Source organism: Puma concolor, chromosome B1 (genome assembly GCF_028749965.1).
Source record: "Puma concolor isolate L17-30 chromosome B1, mPumCon1.1.hap2, whole genome shotgun sequence".
Classification (NCBI taxonomy): domain Eukaryota; kingdom Metazoa; phylum Chordata; class Mammalia; order Carnivora; family Felidae; genus Puma; species Puma concolor.
In genome coordinates, this window is record NC_141670.1 from 194,826,203 (window position 1) to 194,849,419 (window position 23,217).

The window sequence follows — 23,217 nt, forward strand, 5'->3', positions numbered from 1 at the left end:
TCTGCTTTCTCTTCTTAATACCACAGACCTAGCTAGGTCTTACCTCAATAGATTTACATTTTCTGCATCTAGACTTTGTTTGAGGGGTATACGTCTGGTTATCATTGGGTCCAGTAGAGTGGGATTGCCATATGGATCATTTAGTTCTCTGTAGAGATCCTTTCCCCTCCCTTGAGCTGTGCCCGTTTCCCTGCAGCTATCGTGTACCTCGGTTGCAAAAAGATTTATGTTCTTGACCAATCTTGGAAAATAAAGACTTTGCCTCCATCAGAGTTGGACATGTTATTTGGGGATGAGCCATTCAATTATCTGCAATTTCCTACTCAACTGAATTTTCCATGGTCATTTTTGTGGGAGTTTCCCCCTTGTTGCTTTTCCTATCTTATTTGGAGGTCGGCTTTGGGAGGGTTTTTTTTTTTTTTTTTTTTTTTCTTCTTCTTGAAAAAAAAAAAAAAAAAGCCCACTGCTCCAAGGGTGTATCCTAGGCATTCCACATTCAGAATGATTGTTTTACCTGAAAATGCTTCCGTAACCTGAACCCAGGCCCCCCTTAACCCTGCTTGAACTGAAGCCTTGGGAGAAGAGGGAGGGGCTGGGAAGAGGGGTGATTGGGGAGCGTGGGGGTGAGGAGGGGGTGGAAATGCAAAGGCTGTAACAAGCCCTTGGAACAACAGCAAGTAAACCCAAAACTATATGGGGAGATTAGTGCAGAAGGAAATCTTGGCTTGCCAGTGAATCACCAGCTCTAATACAGGGGACCACAGTGCAGTGTTGCTGTATTTTGTGGTAATCACATTTCTGATACATTACAACAGTGTGACTGTCAGGGGTGAGTGGCTCAGGCAGCGGTTAAACCACCTATATGCTAACAAGCTTAGCAATCAGGTTGTGAAGGGTCCTGGCTGGAGGAAAAAAATTAAAACCAAACCTTAGACTTCTGTCAGACTGTGAGGAGAATTATATTTTTGAACTAGTCTACAGTGTGGACAGGAAATGACCTCTCCACAAACTGCTTCTTTAAAAACAAGCAGTGGTGCCTAAAGCCATCCAGCCTCCTCTCTCTCTCTCTCTCTCTCATTCACTCCCTCCCTCCCTCCTTCCCTCCCTCCTTTCCTCCCTTCCTCCCTACCAACCTCCCTTCCTCTCTGAAGCTCCTGCTCTCTCCCTCTCCCTCCTCTCCCGTGCTCCCTCCCTCCCTCCCTCCCTCCCTCCCTCCTCTCGCTCTCTCTCTCTCCTCTCCTGCTATAGAGGGCTCCAACAGCAGTTCCCAGCCAGTGTGTTCAGCCTGCCTGCCTGCCTGCCTCTGTGTGTGTATGTGTGTGTGTGTGTGTGTGTGTGTGTGTGTGTGAGCGTGTGCGTGCGTCTACTTTGTACTGTGAGGAACACAGCCCATGTGCTCTGCATGGACGTTACTGATACTCTGTTTAGCTTGATTTTCGACAAGCAGGCAAGATGTCCAGCACACCACATGACCCCTTCTATTCTTCTCCTTTCGGCCCATTTTATAGGAGACATACACCATACATGGTACAGCCAGAGTACCGAATCTATGAGATGAACAAGAGGCTGCAGGCTCGCACAGAGGTAAGTACTCCAACCTTGGGTGTATGTTTGTGTGTTTTTTTCAAACTGTGCATGGGCTTTTCCTGGGCTGCTGGCTGAATGCTGTGGGAAGTGTCCCACTAGATACTACCACGTACGTGGAAATGAGCGCCAGGATGAATCCACTAGTTTGAACGCCGGGCTTCCAGGCACAGCAACTCTTGGAGCTGGGGACAGTTTCTGCCGGAATCTTGAAATAGACAGCCCAGCACTTGATTTGCCTGCCGGGGCTCCAGAAATGCTCTTCTTCCAGAACTCTGGGGTTTGCAGGCTCTGAGTCAGTCCCGTTAGTGTTTCGTGAGATATAATTCCAAGGGATTTTGTGATCATTTGCATCTGGCAAAATACATTTTTAACAAATCCCAGAGGAAGTCTGCCTTGACCTGCATTTGCTTTTCAAAGTCATCAAAATCGAGGTGGAGGGGGGAGAAGGGTAAGCCCACACACTTTTCTGAACTAGCCCTGGAGGGACACATTGTTTGTGTATTTCCGTGTTAAATTCAGAAACCAGTTGCTTGGGGCAAGGGGGTTCTCGACTTCTCTTATCGCTGCTGGGAGTGTCTCCTAAGGAGCTCTACCTTCCCCGGGAGCTGGCTCAGCCTTCAAGTCAGCTTGAGTTTTGCATATTTGTAATCTTGTGCCTGAGAGGGGGGAGTGAGCCTCTGCCTCCTCGGCCAGCAACTCTGGGAGCCGAGAGAACAGGACTTTCAGAACTTTGTAAATGCAAAACTCCAGACTGCCTCCTGCAATTTAAATATTTAATGCCAGCTGACTTTTTCTCTGGGCCAGCCTGGCCGGGTCTTGCTGCTGGGCTGCTGGGCTGTCCAATTTGCCTGTAAGTTGGGGCTTTGTGTTGAAGTGTTTTGACAAGGAGTTTGTGATGGGTGCACCAAAGTGACTTTGGGAAGTAGAAATCGCTGGGAATTCCGTCTTCTCTGCCGGAGTACAAAATACCCAGAAGGCTGATGGCACAGAGCTTTAAGGAAATAGCCTTGGTGGAATTTTAGATTGAACACTAAGTCTCAGCTCTGGAAGGGGACTCTGTTAATGTTGTATGATAAAATAAAGCACACTTGCTTTAAATTGTCAACAGAGCCATGGAGAATTCATGACGTTTAATGCATTTAATACAGCTAACAAGATGTGACCTGCTTTCTGATTGGCTAACTCCTGGACAAGGACTGATGTTTTTTAAAAAACTGGGTTGTCTTTAGTACTGCTGTTTTCTTTATATGTTAATACATCATAGAAGTTAAATATAATTGATGATACTGTTTCTCTCCCCAGAAGCCAGTAGCTTTTACAGAAGTGTAAACTCTGTTTTGCTTAGGGTGGCGACCTGTTGGCAGGAAATGATATTCGTGTGTGTTGTGGGGTGTGTGTGTGTGTGTGTGTGTGTGTGTGTGTGACAGTTTGTATCTTTCATTCACGTTTTTGCAACTATTTGTTGGACTCTTAAATTCTTGCATGAGCTATTGGTTGTCATAGCCTGCTTATCAGAATTAGGGGGATAGAAAATGTCTTGTAGTTCAGGCACACATTAATTGCTATACAAATCTGAGGTTAAAAAAGGTCTTAAAAATATACTTGGTTGAAAACAAGAGAACAGGGGCCATGAAGGCTCAATTCTTGAACAGCTACAGGATTTAAAAAAATAACCTGTGTCCAGCTCGCGTTTTAGAAAGTTTTTGAGAAGTTGTGGAATGAGGTTTTTCTCCCATCCTCCTTGGTCAGAAGAACAGGCAGATTTCTCTGATGTCTATGTTCCCCTGTGCTCCTAAATTATCACTTGGCCAGGTCACAGCTAGATTATCTGGGGGCACTTCTGTGTCCTGGCCCTCACAAAAATCTACAGTTGCAGAAAAGTCCCACATTTGTTTCCCATTTGAGAGAACACCTTCGAAAAGTCCCCCATTTGTGGTATGTTTCTTAAAAATGTCACATTATCTTTTGTGAGAGCTGAACTCAGGAACTCCTACCTTTTGGATTATGGGGTATTACTTTTAAAGATTTTCCCCTGAGTAGAAAAAAAACAGCTTCATAGCTCAAGAAACTGGAGAGAAAAGCTTGCTCTGACAAATCTTAAAGATTTTTTTAAAAACCTCTCTGACTGTGACAAAAAAGCACTGTGAACTGTTTTCTGGTATGTTCTAGAGCCAACCCCGAACATTTCCCCACTAATTAGATCTTTTTTACAATTATCCAAATAATTGCCCTGACACTTCTTTTCTCTTTGCCAAGCCGTAAATGATGTCATGAACCCAAGGCCATAAATTTGTTTGTATTTCATATGTAAAAAGAAGAGAATAAAATAATTTCTACTTAGCCATTTAAATATTAACATTAAATACTACATTTTGATCATAGTTTGTAATTGGAAAAGAAAATATTTCGAAAAAAAAACTTTTCGTGAGAAAGTTACATTGTGCCTTACCAACAATGATTATTGATGATAAAGTTGTTCTGAGCCCTGTAGACGGTTGACATAAAATACAATACCCAGCAAGAGTTACCAGGTTATTCACACACAAAATCAAATAGATTATTGAGTGACTTTGGGAACTTAACCAATGCATTCAATCATTTTGGACAAAAGAGACTCACTTCTTTCTCCTGTCTTCTGGTTCCTGCTCCTATATTACATGGTACTATTTCACTGACTCCTCATTACACACACACACACACACACACACACACACACTCACACACACACACACACAATCTGGGTAATACTCTCAAGTCCCTATTCCTTTTTAAACATAGATTTGGTTAGAAAGAAATTGCAGCAAATCAATGTTGAATGAATAAATTGTAATCGAGTTTGTAGAAATTTCCTAGCAACGTCCTTTTCATGGAAAGGAAAGACAGTGGTAAGGAAGCAAGGGGTTTACCTATTCTCCCCCAGTAGCTGACCCCCAACCCCTTCCCTGGGGCATTCTCTCAAGTGATTGGTGCATTTCTTCCAATTAAATCAAATCGAAGTCCATCAGAAGCTGAGTAGTTACAGTTTTGAGAGCACTGGATTGGGAGTTCTCCTGTTCCTAACTTGTTTCTGCCACTTACTAACTATTTGGCATAGATATCACGGTTCCTCATCTGAAAATTACCTTGCAATACCCCTCTAACTTAAAAATTCAGATTCTGCAAAAGTCCTGGGTTTGGTTTTCTTCTGTATGAGAGAGTGTTGCAAGCCAGCACGAGGAGCACAGACATTATTTCTTGGTTCAGGGTATTCAGTTCAAAGTCACAAATGGCACTGAAATAATGCGGTGATAGTGGAGAAAACACGGAAAGCAGAGACCCTGCCAGCCTTGTTTAAAGTAGCACTTGGAGCCTGAAGTTCCTGGGACATAGTAGTTACTCAGTAAACATCTGTTAACTTGCCAGTGGATGCATCACTACATGGAAGAGGAGAGAAAGTTTGAGAACTAGGTCCTTGGAATTAATTCTGATGCCTTTGGGGGGCTGGTGCTCCCTGAAGCTGCTTTGGGCGTCAGCTTCCCCCACCCTAAAAGTGCTCTCTCTTCCCCACACTCTCCACATTTATTTCACCATGACGTAATTTAGATCCATAATCTTTGTGGCAAAAGCAAGCAAGTCTCTAAGAGATTATAGGACCTTTTTAAAGGAATAGGAGTGTATTACAAAGCAAACAAAAACAACAAGAATATGTTTTATATGCTATTGGCTGTTCTGGGAAATAAAGTTTATTTGCAACATCAGAATCTCAGTGGAATTTCGTAAAGAAATGCGTGGGTGTCCTCCCTACCCCCGCCCCCCCCCCCCCCACCTTTTAAATGAAATTAAGAGAAACTCTTTGAGATTTGCGTCACAGTTGGTCACTAGTAATTCCCAGGCAGTAGGAAGGGGGTGACATTTTCCGTTGTGTAGGCTACCATGATTTACCCGTGTCTTCCAAAATTCATGGATGGTCCTGCTGTCCCAAATGTATCCGGGAGGGACACAAGTGCACAATTATACAGTTAGTTTAGCATCGCACATAGAGTGCGATCAGGTAGGCTATAAAAACATGGTCTACAGATATCAGAATTTGTTCTCCAAAAAGCTTCAGTAATCACAAAAACAGCATTTTCCCCCCACTTCCTGAGCTTCGTGAAATGAAAATATAGGTAAAATATGAAACACATGATAGTAACCTTCATTTTTCGAGAAAAGATTTCACTGATGTTGGATTCTTCTAGAATTTCAGAAAGTTTATCAAGTTATAAAAATCTTCCTTATCGTTGGTAACTTTTCTGTACTTTGTCCTCATTCAAACTACCAAACTCGTCTGCATTGCAATAAAGCTGTTTTTAAGTATATATATATATATATTTTTTTTCCTGTTGGCAATGCGCTCCTTTTAATAAAATACCACAAACTCCAGGAAAGTGTGGGTTCCATTATGTATTTGTTCTGTTTCGAGGGTTTTTCTCCCCCCCTTTCTTTTATCAACATTACACATCCCACTCCAAAAGAGAAAACTGTGATTACAATTGGAAGCCACACACACAAGGTTTTTATTAGAATTACAGTTTTTGGTTTTACAGGATTTAATATGAACGTGAAAAATGTTTGAAGACCTTGAAATTTAAATCTGCTGCTTGTACCCCTCCTGGTCCTTCTCTCAAACTCCCTGGGGGGGGGGGTGGGAGGGGACTGAAGGGGGGGGCTCTCATTCTTCTCTTTTCAGTTACATTTTTATATACTTCAGTCACAGGGTTTCCCGTTGTAACATCATGTTTATTCATGGGGTAGCTGAATATCCCTGATCAGACGGAGTCTAGTTAAAATGAGATTAGGTATTTTGGATAGGTAGAAAAAAATGAGAAATACTTTGTGATAACTTGGATTTTTTTTCCCCTAAAAATTTAGAAAGAAACATGTTGCCGTTGCTCTGCATCATAGGAATGATTTTCAGTGTTAAACACAGAACTTCCCAAGTTTTTCCGAAGGGGGTTGGTGAGGAGTGGGGGGAGGGGGCGTTGGTAGTGGTAAGGAAAGCGGTTTTGAAAATGTTAAATGAAACCAAAAGTGCAGTTTTAAAAAGGAGAACTTCCAAACTCTCTTATTTTTCAGAATCTCTGCATGGCCTCAGAAAACAAACTGCAGGACTCATACCGATCTTATTTTCCTGACGTCTTTTTATTTTCCCCCCATGCTCTTGCGATGGGAACTGTTTTTAATTAAAAATTGCTGCAAACTAACTATTAGTAGGGAGGCCAAGAAGAAGAAGAAAAAAAATCTCTCAACTCCCATTCAACACAGATTCTTATCAGTCTAAAATCAATGCACATTTAAATCTCTCCCTTTTTGGTGTGTAAAGGATAATATAGGATTTAAAACAGTATGCATTTTTTATGCATTTAGCTTTTTGTTTGGGTTTCAGAAAGAAATTAATTTAAATTGTATGGAGAACAGGGCTATAAATCTCCTTTTATTACATTTGTCCACATTAACTCATTTTTCACGAGAAACACAGAACACCTCCTTTCTGAACAAGCCAACAAAACATAAAACAAACAACTCTGAATATCCAACTTTATCCATAGTCAAGAACAAGATTCATCAACTTATTTGGATTTGGTTGGTGGGTCTCAAAAATATAATTGATCTGGGAAAACAATCTCTTTTTTAAAGTGTCAGAAAACAGAGCTTTAAAAAAATGTTCAACTGATGTGGAGAGTACATACCTTTGTCATTATCTGACAAAGATATTGTTTGCTTCCCTTTCTGTTTTTTTCTTTCTTCTCTCTCTCTTTTTCTTTCTTTCTTTCTTTCTTTTCTTTCTTTCTCTCCCCTTCCTTCCTTCCTTTCTCTTTTTTTTTCTTTTCTTCTTTCTTTCTCTTCTTTCTTTCTTTCTTTCTTTCTCTTTTTTCTTTCTTTCCCTTCCTTCCTTCCTTCCATCAGTTTGAGCCTAGATTTTTTTTAAAAAACTCACATTGTAGGAGCATACATCTGGACATAGGCAACTATCAATACTTAAAACAAAATTCGGTTATCTCTTCGAGAATTGCCGTATTTTAGACAATGACAATATCTGGGAATACAGAGGTGATTAAAATATTTTTCTGTCCTCTGGAAGCTTACAATTTGGTAATGAAGGAAGACATACAAACCAAGTCTTACAATGAAGTGCCACGATAGGTTCGTAGTGTATTATGGGTGTGTCCATGTACTGAAAGGTATAGACCCTTCGGAAAGGTCGTCAGGATGATGATAGCTAACATCATCGGGGTGCTCGCTATGTGTTGAACATGGGGCTAAGTGCTTTCTGTGGGTCAGTGCCTCTAACCCTCATACTTACCTCATGAGGTAGGTACTACTAACTGCATTTTTACTGAGGAAACAAAGGGTTAAGTAAATTGTCGAAGGTCACACAGATGGTAGTTTAGTTTTAGAGACTGTGCTGTTAACTTCGCTGCTGTAACACCTCTCTTGCGATAAGAAATACTAGCCAGGACTTTGGTTTCACCTGTAGAAATTTATTAGGCACTGCCTGGAAAGTGGACCTCGTCTACGTAACTTGACTTGACCACTTGTCTCTCAAATTCTTGACTGATTTCAAAAGGGATGATGTGAAATCCCAAAGGATGATGCCAGAGCTGGAAAATATACCCTGTTTGTTGACAAAAAGAACCAAAATGAAACTCCCTATGGAAGAATGAGTGTCCTCGGTATTCATTGAAGTGGTCTTCTCTGAAGAGTCACTGACAGTGTTGTGGACTGTGATGCATAGTCACCTCAAAGTTTAATTCTTTTACTTAAAAATAGTTAGGTTTCCATCCTGTGCTGGACTCTTCTCAGGCAGGCTCTGTGGAAGACGGTGTTTTAATTGTCTTAAACAATTAAAATATAAGGAGATTAAATTACAGTCAGAGTTTGTCATGGTGTTAGCTTCCTTTGCATCAATTAGGAATCTTAGAGGTGCCTGGGTGGCTCAGTGGGTTAAGCATCTGACTTTGACTTAGATCGTGATCTCCCGGTTCGTGGGTTCGAGCCCTGTGTTGGGCTCTGGGCTGACAGCTCAGAGCCCGGAACCTGCTTTGGAATCTGTGTCTCCCTCTCTCTCTACCCCATCCCCTGCTCACAGTCTGTCTCCCTGTTTCTCTCTCTCTCAAAAATAAAAATAAAAACATTAAAAAAATTAAAAATAAAAGGAATTTTAGAGAAAATAAGGTGTCCAGGGGCTTCCTACCCACCTAGTTTGATCCTGATCCTCTTGTACGAGGCAGTCTCCACACCCTGTGTCTCTGCGTTTCTTTGTGGGAGGTGATGTTCCTTCCTTACCTTTGCACCCCTACTTCGGCTCCCAGTGAGGCCACTGTCTTTACAGTAAACGCCTGCCACTTGTCGGACATAAGATGGGTTTCCTCATTTATCCACCCCAAGCCTGACATGCATGCATTCTCGTTCTCCTTTAACAGATAAAAGTGAAACCCAGAGACGGGGAGGCGGAGGCCATACCCCGGCATCCCTGGGGACGCCATCTTCTAACTCCTGCCTTCAGTGTTCTCTCCCAACGCAGGTGGGAAGGGGTCCCCACCCCTTTTGGAGGCCCTGACTTGCCCTCACTTTACCACCACTTTTGACTAACCTAATTTGAAGTGTTAGCCTTCCAAATGAAAACAGAGGCTCAGGGTTAGAGATTTGACAGACCCCTCTGAAGAGGTGGGGAGTACTCTGTCCTGGTGACATCCCAACCCCATCCACTCTTTTCAGGGTTTGGAGGGCCACCCAACTGTGCTCCCTGCTGCCTCTCTCCATCTTAAAATCTGTTCCCCGCAAGCAGCCGCAGTGATATTTTTGAAGCGTAAATCCGATCACATCACTCTCTAGCTTTCCCTCACACCTAGCGTCAGCTCCCAACTCCTTGCTCTAGCTGTGAGAACACAATTGATCCCGAGGTCTCGTCTCATCTCCTTCTACATGTTCAGTGGACTCCAGCCACAGGGACCATCTTTGGCTCCATTAACTCTTCGAGCTCATTCACGGCTCAACATCTTTGCCCTCGGTGGTGGGATAGCTCTGTTCCTCCATAATAATCCATAGAAGTATTAGCAGGCCTAATTTGAATTAGAATTTGGCCTGATGTTGACTTTATTTGCAGGTGATCAATTAAATATCTCAAAGAAAGCAATGACCACGAAGGGTAAGCGTCCAGCACTTAGTAGGTCCTCTACTGACCAGCTTAAATGTGCCCTTCACAGAAAAGCTCCCCTGGATCACCTCAATTAAAATTCTCTCCCTTAACCCCACTCACTTTCTATCACATGGCCTGATCATTTTCTTCACAGAAATGACAGCAAGCTGATATTTTCTTGCTTCTAGTTTATTTCTTAAGCGTTTGCTTTTCTCCCCCAGAATACGAGCTGTGTGAGGGCAGGGGCCTCATTTGTCTTGTTCAGAGTTGTCAATCACAGCCCCCCCTCCCCGCCGCACCTCCCCATGCCCCATAGCGCATAGTTGATATGCAAAATATATCAGTTGAATAAAGGAAATTAAGTTGTACCTACACTACCCAGATTCAAACTGGAGTTTACCTCGAGTCTTACCAACAGTTACAGCTGGAAAAGAATCTGTAAGCCTAATAGTCTGGTGAATGTTCACTGATAGAATGTTCAGCCAGACCTGCAGAAAAAAGAAGGCTGAAGAGGGAATTTCTTCTGTGAAGAAAGCATTGACCTGAGAATCTTGCCTTCTGGGTGGCGTGAATCTGTGGGGAGTCTCCTGACTTCTGATTAAAAACCTTTATACTTATCATAGTGTTTTTCCTCATCTGATACATCTACCACCTATCTCTCTTTGGATCTGCCGAGGGGGCCACAGCCATGAGTTATGATATGAATCGTGACCACACCTTACATTTCCCGGAGCACTTTGCATTTTGGGAAAGGGCTTTCAGGGCCATTAATTAGCTTGTTTGAAGTGATTTGCCCAACAGAAAATAAGAGAAGTTATATTAGTATATGATGTTGTGGTTTATGATAACTTTGTGTTTGCTAACTGTCGTGCGTTTGTGTGCGTGTGTGTGTGTGCATGAGAGACAGACAGATAGACACAGAGAGAGAGAGATCCTTGCCCCAATCAGATTGTGCTTGTGTACGTGTGCACCTTCCAGCTGGGAAACATGTGCACCAGTGTCTGTTCCTTTGGAGCAACAAGAGGGACATGCATGGAGTGTAAAGATCTGAACTCAAGTATGACTGATAACAAGTCAGATCTGGATCCAAACCCGGGCTTTGCGTCTTGCCTGCTGTGTGATCTGAGGGAAAGTTTCTTAACTTTTCTGAGGGTTTGTTTTCTTAGCCTGAGTGTTAGGTTGGGAGGGGAATGGCTAAGGCACGTACAATGCCTGGTACAGTAATCCGCCCCCCGGCCCGTGTGCAGTATTGCTTTCCTTGGTTTCAATTATCTGCCGTCAACTGAGGTCCAGGAGCCGGTGATCCTCCTGATATGTTGTCAGGAGGTCAGTAGTAGGCTAACACTATATCGCAATGCCTGCGTCTGTCACCTCCCTTCGCCTCGTCACATAGCCGTTTTGTCATCTGGCATCATCACTGGAAGAAGAGTGACTACAGTATGCTACGGTATTTCGAGACAGAGAGAGCACATTCACATAACTTTTATTCCATCATACTATTATAACTGTCTCATTGTATTGTTAATTATTATTAATCTCTTTCTGGACCTCATTTAGGAATTACACTTTATCATAGTTCTGTATGATAGGGGAAAACGTGGTAAATATGGGGTTTGGTACTATCCACAATTTCAGGCATCCATTAGGGGGCTTGGAATCATCTCCCACACGGAAGGGAGGATTTCTATGTGTAGTAAGTGCTCAATAAATGTGAACCAAGATAATGATCATAAGCTGTTGCCCTTATTCTCTATCCTATCAGCAAATCGAGTAGTGTAAGTAATGAAACACTGCTTGATTTCCTGAAAGTATCTTTAAAAATATTTTTTTCTCATGGTTTGTACTAGCATATTTCCGTTTAATGAGCAAAATTTGCTATGATGTTGTAAGACTTGTGGATTTGGTATTCTCACAATATATGCTAACGTGACAAGGGTTTTCCAGTGCCATACAGTAGTGCTCACGTGATAATCATATACCTTCTGGTGGCCGCGATCGCCCCCAAAATCCAGGTTGTAATGATCTCTGAGACATACCCGTAGTCTCGGATTAAGGACTGACCGAAGTGTGGGACACATGTCCTCCATTCTGTTGGGAAGAAGCTACATTCAGGATTTGTTCCGGCTAAGAACTCAGTGGAGAGAACAGAATGTTGAGAGGGTCCCTTGTTCCAGAGAGCCTTTGCAGGGCCACCTAAATGGAGAGCACACACCTACTGGCCTTGACTGGCCATCTCCTTCAAAGAGGTGCCCTTCTCAACACGCAGCTTCTCACAGACTTCTCCAAGGGAGCTGTGTCAGCAAGGGCTGGAAGCCGGAAGCGCCACCTCCGTGTCTGGACTCATAACAGCCCTGCCAATTGATCATCTGCTGTGACACCTTGTGGCTTGCTCCCTAACCCAGTGAAAATGCACACGAGTGGAAGTGGCGATGTGCTGAATGGCACCATGCGGCATCCTTCTGGCCTCAGGGCTCAGGTTGATGGGGAGGAAAGCTGCCTCCTTCTGCTTTCCTTAGAGATGCACCTGGGCGTTCCAATGTGCTGGTATGTCCCACTAATACCAGGGTAGAGTTTCCTTGATTTTTCCTTACTGAATTCTTTAAACTACGCAATGCTTCCTACCTTACATCTCCTTGACCAACTCACCTGCGATTTTTATTTAGATCTCCACATTAATATTTTTTATAAATCTTTCTAGTCAAGTATCTTGCATAGCTCAAACATTAAGCTATTTGCACATATATGTGTATATATATATATATATATATATTTTTTTTTTTTTTTTGAGAGGGTAGTGTTTGTTAAATTTTGCTTCCCGATAGGGTCATTTCTTAGGACTCATGAGGATTTTATCTTGAGACTGAAAATTGTGTAGACAAGCAAAAGCTAAACTAATAAACAAGGCTGACCCTTTGGCAATGCACACACACACACACACACACACACACGTCTTCTTCTGCCTTATAATTTCAGCCATGATTACCCTGCAGTTGACTAAAATTTCTTGCCTAAAACTGAAATGAAGCAGTTGGTGAATATCTCCTGCCTTTGAAAGGTTCTGATGGAGAACATTTGGTGGAGACTACCACTCTCAAAATAGCTGAATCCTAGAATTTCAGAGCTGGAATAGACATGAAAGATCATCCAGCCCTATAGCTCCTGACTTTGGAAGTGCAGAAACGACACATAGGCGGGGCTTACCTGGGCTCCCAAGTGCTGTAAAATGGTCTCAGGTTTTCTAAATCTTAACACTTGTTGCTTGAGAATAACCAGGAACTGGCCACATTAAACACCATTCTTACCAACTACTACCAATCTCACAAAAATTTCCTTTTTTTTTTTTTTTAAAGTTTATTTATTTGAGAGAGTATCCCGAGCAGGCTCCACGCTGTCAGCACAGAGCTGGATATGGGGCGCCAACTCAGGAACCGGGAGGTCATGACCTGAGCCAAAATCAAGGGTCCGACGCTTAACCCACAGAGCCACCCAGGCACCCCCTACAAAAACTTGTATGTTTGAAATCCCTTTCACCTTTTCCGGTTTTCTGATTGCGCTAAAATAGTATCAGTCTTTAACATCATGCTGCTGATGTTGAAAAACACATCACTAGTTTACATTGCTGCAGACTTTATGGGGTGCCTGGGTGGCTCAGTTGGTTAAGCATCCGACTTTGGCTCAGGTCATCATCTCATGGTTTTTGGGTTCGAGCCCCGCATCAGGCTCTGTACTGACAACTCAGAGCCTGGAACCTGCTTTGGATTCTGTGTCTCACTCTCTCTCTCTGCCCCTCCCCCGCTCACGCTGTATTTCTCTCTGTCTCTCAAAAATAAATAAATGTTAAAAGAGTTTAGAATTGGGGCGCCTGGGTGGCTCAGTCGGTTGAGCTTCCGACTTCGGCTCAGGTCATGATCTCATGGTCTGTGTGTTCGAGCCTCATGTCGGGCTCTGTGCTGACAGCTCAGAGCCTGGAGCCTGCTTCAGATTCTGTGTCTCCCTCTCTCTCTCTGACCCTCCCCTGTTCATGCTCTGTCTGTCTCTCTGTCTCAAAAATAAATAAACATTAAAAAATTTTTTTTAAAAAAATAAAAGAATTTAGAATTTATGATTGTTTTCTCTGCCAGTTTATTTAAAATTAAATTGTATATGTTTTAAAACATATATTTAATTTTTCTGATTTTAAAAACATGGTGCATTATTAACATAAAGTATTTATAAATACAGCAATGTGCAAAGAGGCATATACACATTTTCTCTAAAATACAAGCAAAAATGGCTGTTAACATATTAGTATGCAAATGGAATCCACACAAGCATGTGTATCAACCTTTTCATGCTTAGAAGCATAGTGGGTGCCCTTTTGAATCCAGCTTTCTAAACTAACATTAGGAGTGTTTCACCACGCTCTTAAACTTTTTTCAAATATATTATGAATTCCCTGAATTCTTTACACTTATGCTTATGTTTTGAAACATAAGATAGCATCTAAATATTAAAAAAATTGTTTGGCTCCTTTGTGCCATGATTTGAACTCAAAGAAGGAGAATTTTTAACAATCTGTCTTGTCCCCCAGTTCTGAGATAGGATACTGGTACTGAGGACTTAGCTGTGGTAACTATTATGGTTACCCTTAGCATGTAATACTAGTCAGAAATCCTCACCGAGGGCTCTCTGTCTCCTTTTAAGAATGATTTTCCCTCCTGCTTGAAGGCAGATCCTTCCCCCCCCCCCCCCGACTGTTCTTCTTTCTCTTGTATTTTTTCTGAGTCAAGAGGCAGCAGGCATGCAACCTTGTGTAAGGTTTATAAATCAAAAGATTTTGCACAATTTATACCGGGAAGAAGGAGCTTGAATTAATGTTAAGAGTTAGTGTTGATCTAGAACCAGTAGGCTGGGCTATAGCAAGTTAATTTATGACACCGTTTGAAGGACATATATTCGATTCAAGGAGAAAAGTGATATCTCAAAAAGTGGGCTGTGTCATGAGTTGTATGCAATGTTATCTTATTTTCTTCACTGGATCGAAGAGATCCTTGGGGTCAGGTACTATCTTATTCATGTTTGTATCCGTCATGACAATTTACATTCTCTGTGGCCAATAGTGGTCTTTTTTTAAAGGCACATTTCACAGAGACAGCCATTTTGTAACTAGATTCTGAGTTATCACTGTTTTAATATGGGTAATATACATTTTATAAATAAGCTTCATACACATATGCTTCGATTACAATGTCGTGGTGTGCAATACCCTCCCCAGCACTGGCATTAAATGATTAACTTCTGGAGTCATGCAGACTTATTTTTCTTACTATTTGTATGAACTTGAGTGAATTAATTTACCTTTCTGTGTCTCAGTTGCCCTCCCGGGTAATGTAGGACTGATGACAGAAACTATGTCTTTGGGTTTTTATGAGGATTGAGTGAGATCATTCTTACAAAGTGGTTAGCATGGCGTTTCTCCTCTGTATGTATTAACTATCATTACTATGGCTTATTTGCTTAGTGGATATTGGACACTTACCTTATGTGATATTTACTGGCCTAGAGATGAAGAGGGAAAGAGTTTAGCAAGGGCACAGTAAGGATCTGTAGGAAGGAGGGTCTTGTGGGATGAGGGGGGATTTGCCAATCTGAAAAGAATGGCGGGAAGAAGGTTTTGGCAGAAGGAACAGCACATGCAAAGAAATTGAGCTTTGAAAGGCGATATCCTGTTTGAGGAAGGGTGAGGATTTGGGCATGGCTGAGGCTCGGGGTCTGGGGAGTCAGGTCAATATGTATGTATTCGTGTCGGGTGGGGTTGGTGAGGGTGGTAGGAGATAAGCCTGGAAAGGAAGTGGGATTCTGATGGTGAAGGCCTTGGTGTGCTGAGCCAGGACGTGTGGTCTTCATTGTTGAGAGACTATTTATTTCCTGGGCTTCACACGGTAAGTACAAGCAGGACCCTGATGTGATTGTTTAGTTTCTTTGTGCCTTGGTTTTCTCTTTGGGAAAATGATACCACAATAGTACTCACCTCACAGGATTGTTTTGGAGAATTTAATGAGATAAGGCTTATAGGTCAGGTCCCTAGACTAGCACCTGATAAATGGTAGAGATTAAACCAACATTAGCTTCTACCGTATTGGACAAAGGGAACTGATAAAGGTAGTTTGTGTGTGTGTGTGTGTGTGTGTGTGTGTGTGACTTTGATCTGCTTTTGGGCAAGATCCCTCTGGTCACTTTGTGGAGGGGGGACTAGCGGTCTGTCTTGGAACATACTTGTCTGCTGAGAGAAGGGAATCAGTGAATGGGGAGATGCACAAAGGAAAAATTACACACAGTTACTGGCTGATGGAGATATTTTTAGCCCAGTGTGTCTGAAGCAAAGGATGGATTTTCATGGCATTTTTTTCTAAAGATGCAAAATTACCGTGAGCCGAGGTTATGTAACTTGCCCAGGGCCACTTTATTTGTGTACCAGTGAGGCCCATGATGTGGTTCATGGAACTTTTAGCAGTCATTTTAGAAGATGGGTCCCCATGTCTCCAGCCCTGACTTTTCCCTCTGCCTTTGACAGATTTGGGAAACCGGAAGTGATGCACTATGCCTTCTGGGAAAACCTCCTTACGTGGTAGCCAGCCTGGCAAGAGGACCCCATAGCAATGTGGCAGTTAGTCAAGTGAAAAGGCAGAGTGGGGAGAGACAAGACGGAGAGATTTGAAATCCTACCCCGTCCAGGACGGGGAACACAAATCTCAGAAATCCAGTTTCCAAGGTGGCAGGCTAGAAATAATCCATCAACATCAGGCACATCTTGAACACTCAGTGGGACCATGGAGGTAAATTGCCAAGACAGGGGCGGTGTTGGGTAGCGAGTCTTCCCTTCCCTCCATGGCATTTGATGCGATGTCACGGAGACTGTAGACTGTTCTCATTTTAGGGGTGGGTTTCCTGAACTCTTCTCATAGCTACTTTCCTCCCCAAACGTGAGCCTATGGCCTTGGATAAATCTTTCCCTTTCCTGAGGCTGATTTTTCTTCCGACAGCTCTGGCGTAGATGAGATGTGAATGGCAAGTGTCTTTTGTCGGCCCCAGAGTCTCTGACTCCCATTAGGTGGACTATTTGCTTCTGTTTTTAATCTACCACATTAAAAATAAAATCGAGGTAAATAATGTGTTATTGACTCTGTGTCAAGCCTCCTGTTCTTTCTCTCCCACCCTCATTGCTGAGGGGAACTTGCTGAGTCACAACGCCTTGCCTTTCCTCACCAACCGGCCGGAGCTGGAGAACCACACTTCGTCTCCAAATGCTGTGAGCGCCATTGTCTTAACTGTGCATGAAAGAAGGTCCAGGGATTGTTTTTTCCGGTCATGATAAAAGAACCACAAAATGCAAATGCAGGATGTACTAAAATTACAGAGATCAGTGGGTGCCCTGCACTGTCAGTTTTGTTTTTTTTTTTTTTTAAGAAAGGTTAAAATTCATCTGAACCAAGACTAGAAAATAAGCTTAAGGTGTTAGGTTATTCTGCAAAGACTGTTAATGCCTGTTGGCTAAGTGCATTAAACTGCTTTGAAATGATCACTTGTGTGTACTATTTTAAAAACTGCTTGCTGGGTGGTGATTTAAACCTGTTTTTTTCTGGACTCAAAACTTCACATTTGTCTGTTGAAAAAAAGCCCTGTATTTGAGACAAATAAACATTAAAATATAGTTTATTATATTTCCAGGCATTTGTCTGCAAGGAAAATATGTCAAGACATTTACAGTTAGAAACCTCTACCTTAATTCAGTCCATTGTATTTCCAAGGAGCTTAACCATATATATAGTGTTACCAGGTCTCCGGAGACCTCCTTGAAGGGATACCAGATACTCTTGGTATAACAGGAGAGTGGGGGTGGGGAGAGAAACAGTGGGGAACGGTTTCCAGTCCTCATTCTATATTTCCTGTGATTTTTTTTTTTAAGTGGAGGCAGGGGAAAAGGAGAAAAGAGAGAATGCTGTTACTTTTATGATGGCTTTGATTTTAAAACCATTAAAGACGTAGCATTTACTGTGGCACCCTGTAGTGTCTATGATGGGATTGCATTGGCTTATTCATCCCTCAATAAGTGATTGAGTTTTTTTTTTTTTTTTTTAATTACGTGCTCAATGATGGAGGACAACAAGCAAACCCTGCCCTCAGGAAGCTCATAGCCTAGTGGGGAAGGCAGCCAGTTAAACATCTACTTACAGTGTAGGGGTGTATGGTGACTCCTGATAAGCAAGACCAGACTGTTGAGAACAGTGAGAATAGAAGTCATCCCAGCAGAAACCACAATATTGTAACACACACATACGTGCACACATACACATGCACACGAGCATGCATAAAACATGCATGCATACATGTGCGCACATGCACTCATACATGTGCATGTTCGCACTCTAAGTTGCTTATAATATGTAGTAAATTGTGACCCAAATATTCATAGTTTTAATCTAGGGCACTCTTACTAACTTTTTGACAATGCTGTGTATTTGGTGATCTTTAGAGGAATTGAGCTGCTTAAGCATCCAAACCCAGGGAGATAAAGCCATGCGGCATTAAAGTGATGGCTGCAGATTGAAGGGATGCTGCAGCATTAAAGTGATGGCTGCAGATTGAAGGGATGCTGCAGCAATGAAAGTGATGGCGGCAGATCGAAGGGATGGCTGCAGCATTAAAGTGATGGCTGCAGCATTAAAGTGATGGCTGCAACCAGGCCTTTTAACCTATTAGAATCTAAACCTCCGATGAGAGAGAAAGAAAAAAGGCAACCTCTCTAAGTCTGCTTAAAGGCCAAGATATAGCAAAAATAATCCTTTTGTTTTTCCTTGGTCATGAGAAAATGTCTGCGTGTAGGGTAGAAAACCTCATCCTTACCAGGGTGTTGAATGTAGAAATTTCCATGAAACTTTTAGGGTGTTAGTTAGCGAATCTTAAAAAAAAAAATCCCCCCTCCTCCCACCATCTAGCTAGACAATACTGAGAAAAATTTAGGAAGAAACAAATCATGCAAAGTCTTGAATGGTTAGGTATCCATAAAATTGAAGGCAGAGACTTAATGAGAATTTTGAGAATCTCGCAAAATTCAACAGCAGGAACAATGAAAATCAAGTGCACATGTATTGAGCGTTTGCTTCATGCCAGTCTCATAGTTAAGTGCTTTCCATCATTGTCTCAAGCCGCACACCAATAGTATTGGTAGGATTATTAGGTAATCATAATATTAGTAATAGGTAGTATTATTACTTCCATTTTTCAGATGAAAAAACTGAGGCTGCGAGAGGGTTAGTACTTTGTGCAGGGTTTCATAGTGAGCAGGAATCACACGGTGGCTTGAACCCGGGTGCACCCAAGTCCACGGTTGATCTTCACCTCTCAACTCTGCTGACTCTCAAGACAGTGCCCCACTTTACAGATGAAGAAACTGAGGCCCAGAGCACAGGGCCAAGTGCAGAAGAAATGCTGTAGACCTTTCTTGACTAAATAAGAAATATGAGAGAAACAACAAGCTCAGAATTTTAAACCCAAGGTAGCTGTAAGTTCCACACAACACTATGTGTGTCGTTCCAGGAACAGCAGCCCATAGGACATGTTTATATGACTTAGTAAAAGGTGCTCCTCCAGGTGAGCCTGCGGTCCTTTTGTACAAATGGAAAGCTTTCTGGTTTTCCTGTCAGGCAGACACCGGCCCCAAACTACCTTGCAAAGTGTTTTGGATTTCAGCCCCCTCTTCCTATTCTCTCAGCCAGTTGTCTCTTTCCAGCGTGGAAACTGCCCGACGGTACGAGAAGTCCTGTTTTTATCTAACTTAATCATCCAGGCTCTAATACAGGACCTGGAATCTGACTGATCTCCACTAAATATTGATTGGACACTTAAAGAAGTGCTAAATTGTCTTCTGGCATTATAATATAATAACTACAGTAGAGCGTTTGTGCTATGTGTCACGGAGAAGGTTGGAATTGAATCAGTCCTGTAAGAAAATTATAGCATTTGGACTTGTTGGAGGAAGAAGTCCTTCCAGCTGGAAGGAACAAAGGCCTGAGGTGCCACCAAGCAAACAGGTATGGGGTGGGAAGAGGATGTAGTTGCCTGACTTCTGCTCGGGGAAGTGTCTGCAGGTGTGAAGGAGATAGCATGTCTGAAAGAGAAACCATTTTCATCCATCCCATGCTTGGGTGCCATGGTCCACAGAATGCAGTGTGAACGGGGCTTCACAGACTTGTTAAATTTGCTTCTTGTTTCTGAGCGGCACACCCTTCCTTCTCTGCCCACTCAGTATTATTCAGAGGTCTACAGAGAAATAGAACTATTAGGATATCTCTCATCCTCTCTCTCTTTCTCTCTCTCTCATCTCTCTCTCTGTATCTGTATCTCTATCTATCTAGGAAGACATTTATTGTTAGAAGGTATTGGCTCATGTGATTATGGAGGCTGAGAAGTCCCATGATCTGTCATCTACAAGCTGCAGATTCTGGAAAGCTGGTGATGTGGTTTGAAGACCCGAGAGTCAGAGGGCGAGTGGTCTAGATTCCAGTTTGGAGCCTGAGAACCAGGAGGACCAAGGGTGGGAGAAGATCAGTATTCCAGCTCAATGAGTCAGGAAGTCTATTCAACCATGTTCTGCGGCTCTCACCCAATTGGATGATACCCGCTCACACTGGGGAGGGCCTCGGCTTTCCTCAGGTTTCCAACCGAAATGCCAGTCTCTTCTGGAAACACCTCCCAGACACACCTAGCAAGAATGTTTAACCAGATAATCTGGCATTCCGTGGCCTGGTCAAGTTAACCCATGGAATTAACCATCATGCTTTTTCCTGCTAAATGTCTGTCTTCTCAGCTATGAGAGAGAGTGGTAAGGAAGGTCCTTGAGAGCTTGGCCGAGGAGTTTGGATTTCACTTTGTAATGATAGGAACCATAACGTATTCTTGAGCAGATCCATTAAAATCTTATTCATTTCCTCATTCAGTATGGTATTTATGTTGAGTAGGGGCCAGGATGTTTAGCATACGGTGGTACATAAAAATAGACACAGGCCTTTCGTGTAGGAAACGTACAACCAAGTCAGGGAGGTATACAGCCAGGAAATGATCACAGAAATTGATATAGTTATAATGTGTAAAATGTGTACTATGTGGTGATAAAGGTCACAGGGGACAGATCTGGAATTTGGACACTGATTGACATACTTTGGAACCCAGGATCTGTCATACACTGACACCAAACTTCCCAGACCAGAAAGAACATTAGAAATAATTCAAGCAATAAGGTTTCCTTCAGTATAAACAGTTATCATCGCATGGTTGGCGGACTATGTTATCATTTATGCCGTTTCATTTGTTCTTAAAAACTCAACATTACATTTGGATTTGCATAGTTAAATGTGAAAGGCAGGGAAAGACTGAGGAACTGTCCTTCACTGGAGGAGACTGAGGGAACAAGATAACTAAATCCTGTGTAGGAATCTGGTTTGGGTCCTGAGCAGGTAAAGGACATTAGTGGGAAAAGTGGCAGAATTTGAATAAAAATGTGTGGTTCAGTCAATAGTATCGTACCAATGCTAATTTCTTCGTGGCAGCAATTGTGGTACAGATATACAAGATCCTGACATTAGGCGAAGGTAGGAGAAGGTTATAGAAGAGCCTTACGATTTTTGCAGTCTTTTTGGAAGTCTAAAATAACTTTTAATAAAAAAGCCGTGCATTAAAAGTAGCACGTCTTATGTCCTCTAGTGTTCTATTGTATATGTATCTCAACTCCTTTTTTATATTCAGTCGTTCTATTAAATCACATTAACATTTAAAAAAAATGCAACGTGTACTATATAACACAGTGTGATAAATGCATCAGAGAAATCAAGCGTGTTTCTGGAAAGCATAATATAAAGAAACCTGGCCAGTGCTGGTGGGAGCAGTCGTAAGGAAAGCCTTCTTTGAGGAAGTGAAGTTTCAGCCAAGATTGAAAGAGCAGGGGTGCCTGGGTGGCTCAGTCGGTTCAGCGTCTCACTCTTGGTTTGGGCTCGGGTCTTGATCTTGGTCAGTCGTGAGATTGAGTGGGGCTTGGTGCCGGGGCTCCGCGCTGACAGTGTGTGGCGCCTGCTTGGGATTCTCTCTCTCCCTCTCTGTCTGCCCCTCCTCTGCTCACGTGTGTGTTCTCTCTCTCTCAAAAATAAATAAACAAGAAAAAATAAAAAAAAAGAACAAATGAGATTCAATTAGAAAAATGGGATTCGTGGAGGGTGTCTGGGTGGCTCAGTTGGTTGAGCGTCTGACTCTTGATTTGGGCTCAGATCAAGATCTCAGGGTCGTGGAATTGAGCTTTGTGTTGGGCTCGCACTGAAGGAAGAGCCTGGTGAAGTTTCTCTCTCTCTGTCTCTCTGTCCCTCCTCTGCTTGTGTGCACTCTTGCACTCTCTCTCTCTGAAATAAAAAATAATGGGATTTGGGGCACCAGGATGGCATTTTAAATGAGGAACAGCAAACGTTAAGGTCCTGTGGTAGTCGGGGGGCAGGTTGTCTGGAGTGCAGAGTACAGGGAGGAGATCGTAGAAGCATCATGAAGCTAAAGATACATGTTGGGACAGATCATGCTTGACTGTGGTTAGACATGTTAAGGGTTTTGGCTTTTGTAAAAAAAAAAAATGCTGGGGCACCTGGGTGGCTCAGTCAGTTAAGCATCTGACTCTTGGTTTTGGCTTAGGTCATGATCTCATGGTTTGTGAGTTCGAGTCCCTCATTGGACTCTGTCTGCATTGGTGGCCTGCACAGAGCCTGCTTGGGATTCTCTCTCTCTCTCTCTCTCTCTCTCTCAAAATAAAAAAACAGACCTTAAAAATAAATAAATAAATAAATAAAATTTAGAAAGTCATGCTAAGAGCAGTGGGAGGTGTCCTCCTTTGAATGGGAGTTTGAAAGGGGGCACCGCTTTGGAATGGCATTTTGGAAACATTGCTCAGGCTGCTGAGGGGAGAACGATTTGGGAGCATGTAATAGCAGATGCAAGAAGATAGGCTAGAGAAAGCTATTATACTTTTCCAAGAAAAAGATGACCGTGCACTGGGCCACCAGGAGAGGGGACAGATGAGCACGGATGGGACAGTGCTTGGTGCACTGGATGGACTATGGATCGTTTTGAGCAGAAGAGGTCTCCAGGCTGGGATAAGAGCAGGGAGTCTTTTTAGGTTTCATCTCTATCCGTTCTTGTCAACGGCATGGACCTGTGTCCTCAAGCTGTAAATCGGTGTACGGTTTACTGTTCTCCACTCTGCCTGCTTCGCAGAACCCACTTGAAATGGCTGTAGCAGCATCCTCTGTGTCCATCAGTTCTGCCAAACCCCTTCATAGCCTTATCCACCTCCCCTGAGCTGTGCATTTCCCAAGCTCCTCCCCCAACTTGCTTTCGAATACCTTCTACTCTCACGATATCTTTATTACTTACCAGGTTTTCAACATTCTTTGCCTTTTTTC

General features: G+C 42.6%; 1 protein-coding gene across 10 annotated transcripts in view; it reads left to right on the forward strand.

Moving 5' to 3' along the window:
• Positions 1 to 1,087: 1,087 nt before the first annotated feature.
• LDB2 (LIM domain binding 2) overlaps positions 1,088 to 23,217 on the forward strand; it is a 384,194-nt gene continuing 362,064 nt past the window's right edge. For 4 of the 10 annotated variants that reach the window (XM_086705382.1, XM_086705386.1, XM_086705384.1 and 1 more), the window contains exon 1: positions 1,088 to 1,584. In XM_086705382.1, the coding sequence (XP_086561508.1) occupies positions 1,453 to 1,584 (132 nt within the window). In that variant the 5' untranslated portion in view covers positions 1,088 to 1,452. The remainder of the gene's footprint in view (positions 1,585 to 23,217) is intronic. The other 6 variants (XM_025921492.2, XM_086705387.1, XM_025921489.2 and 3 more) reach the window with 3 other exon arrangements.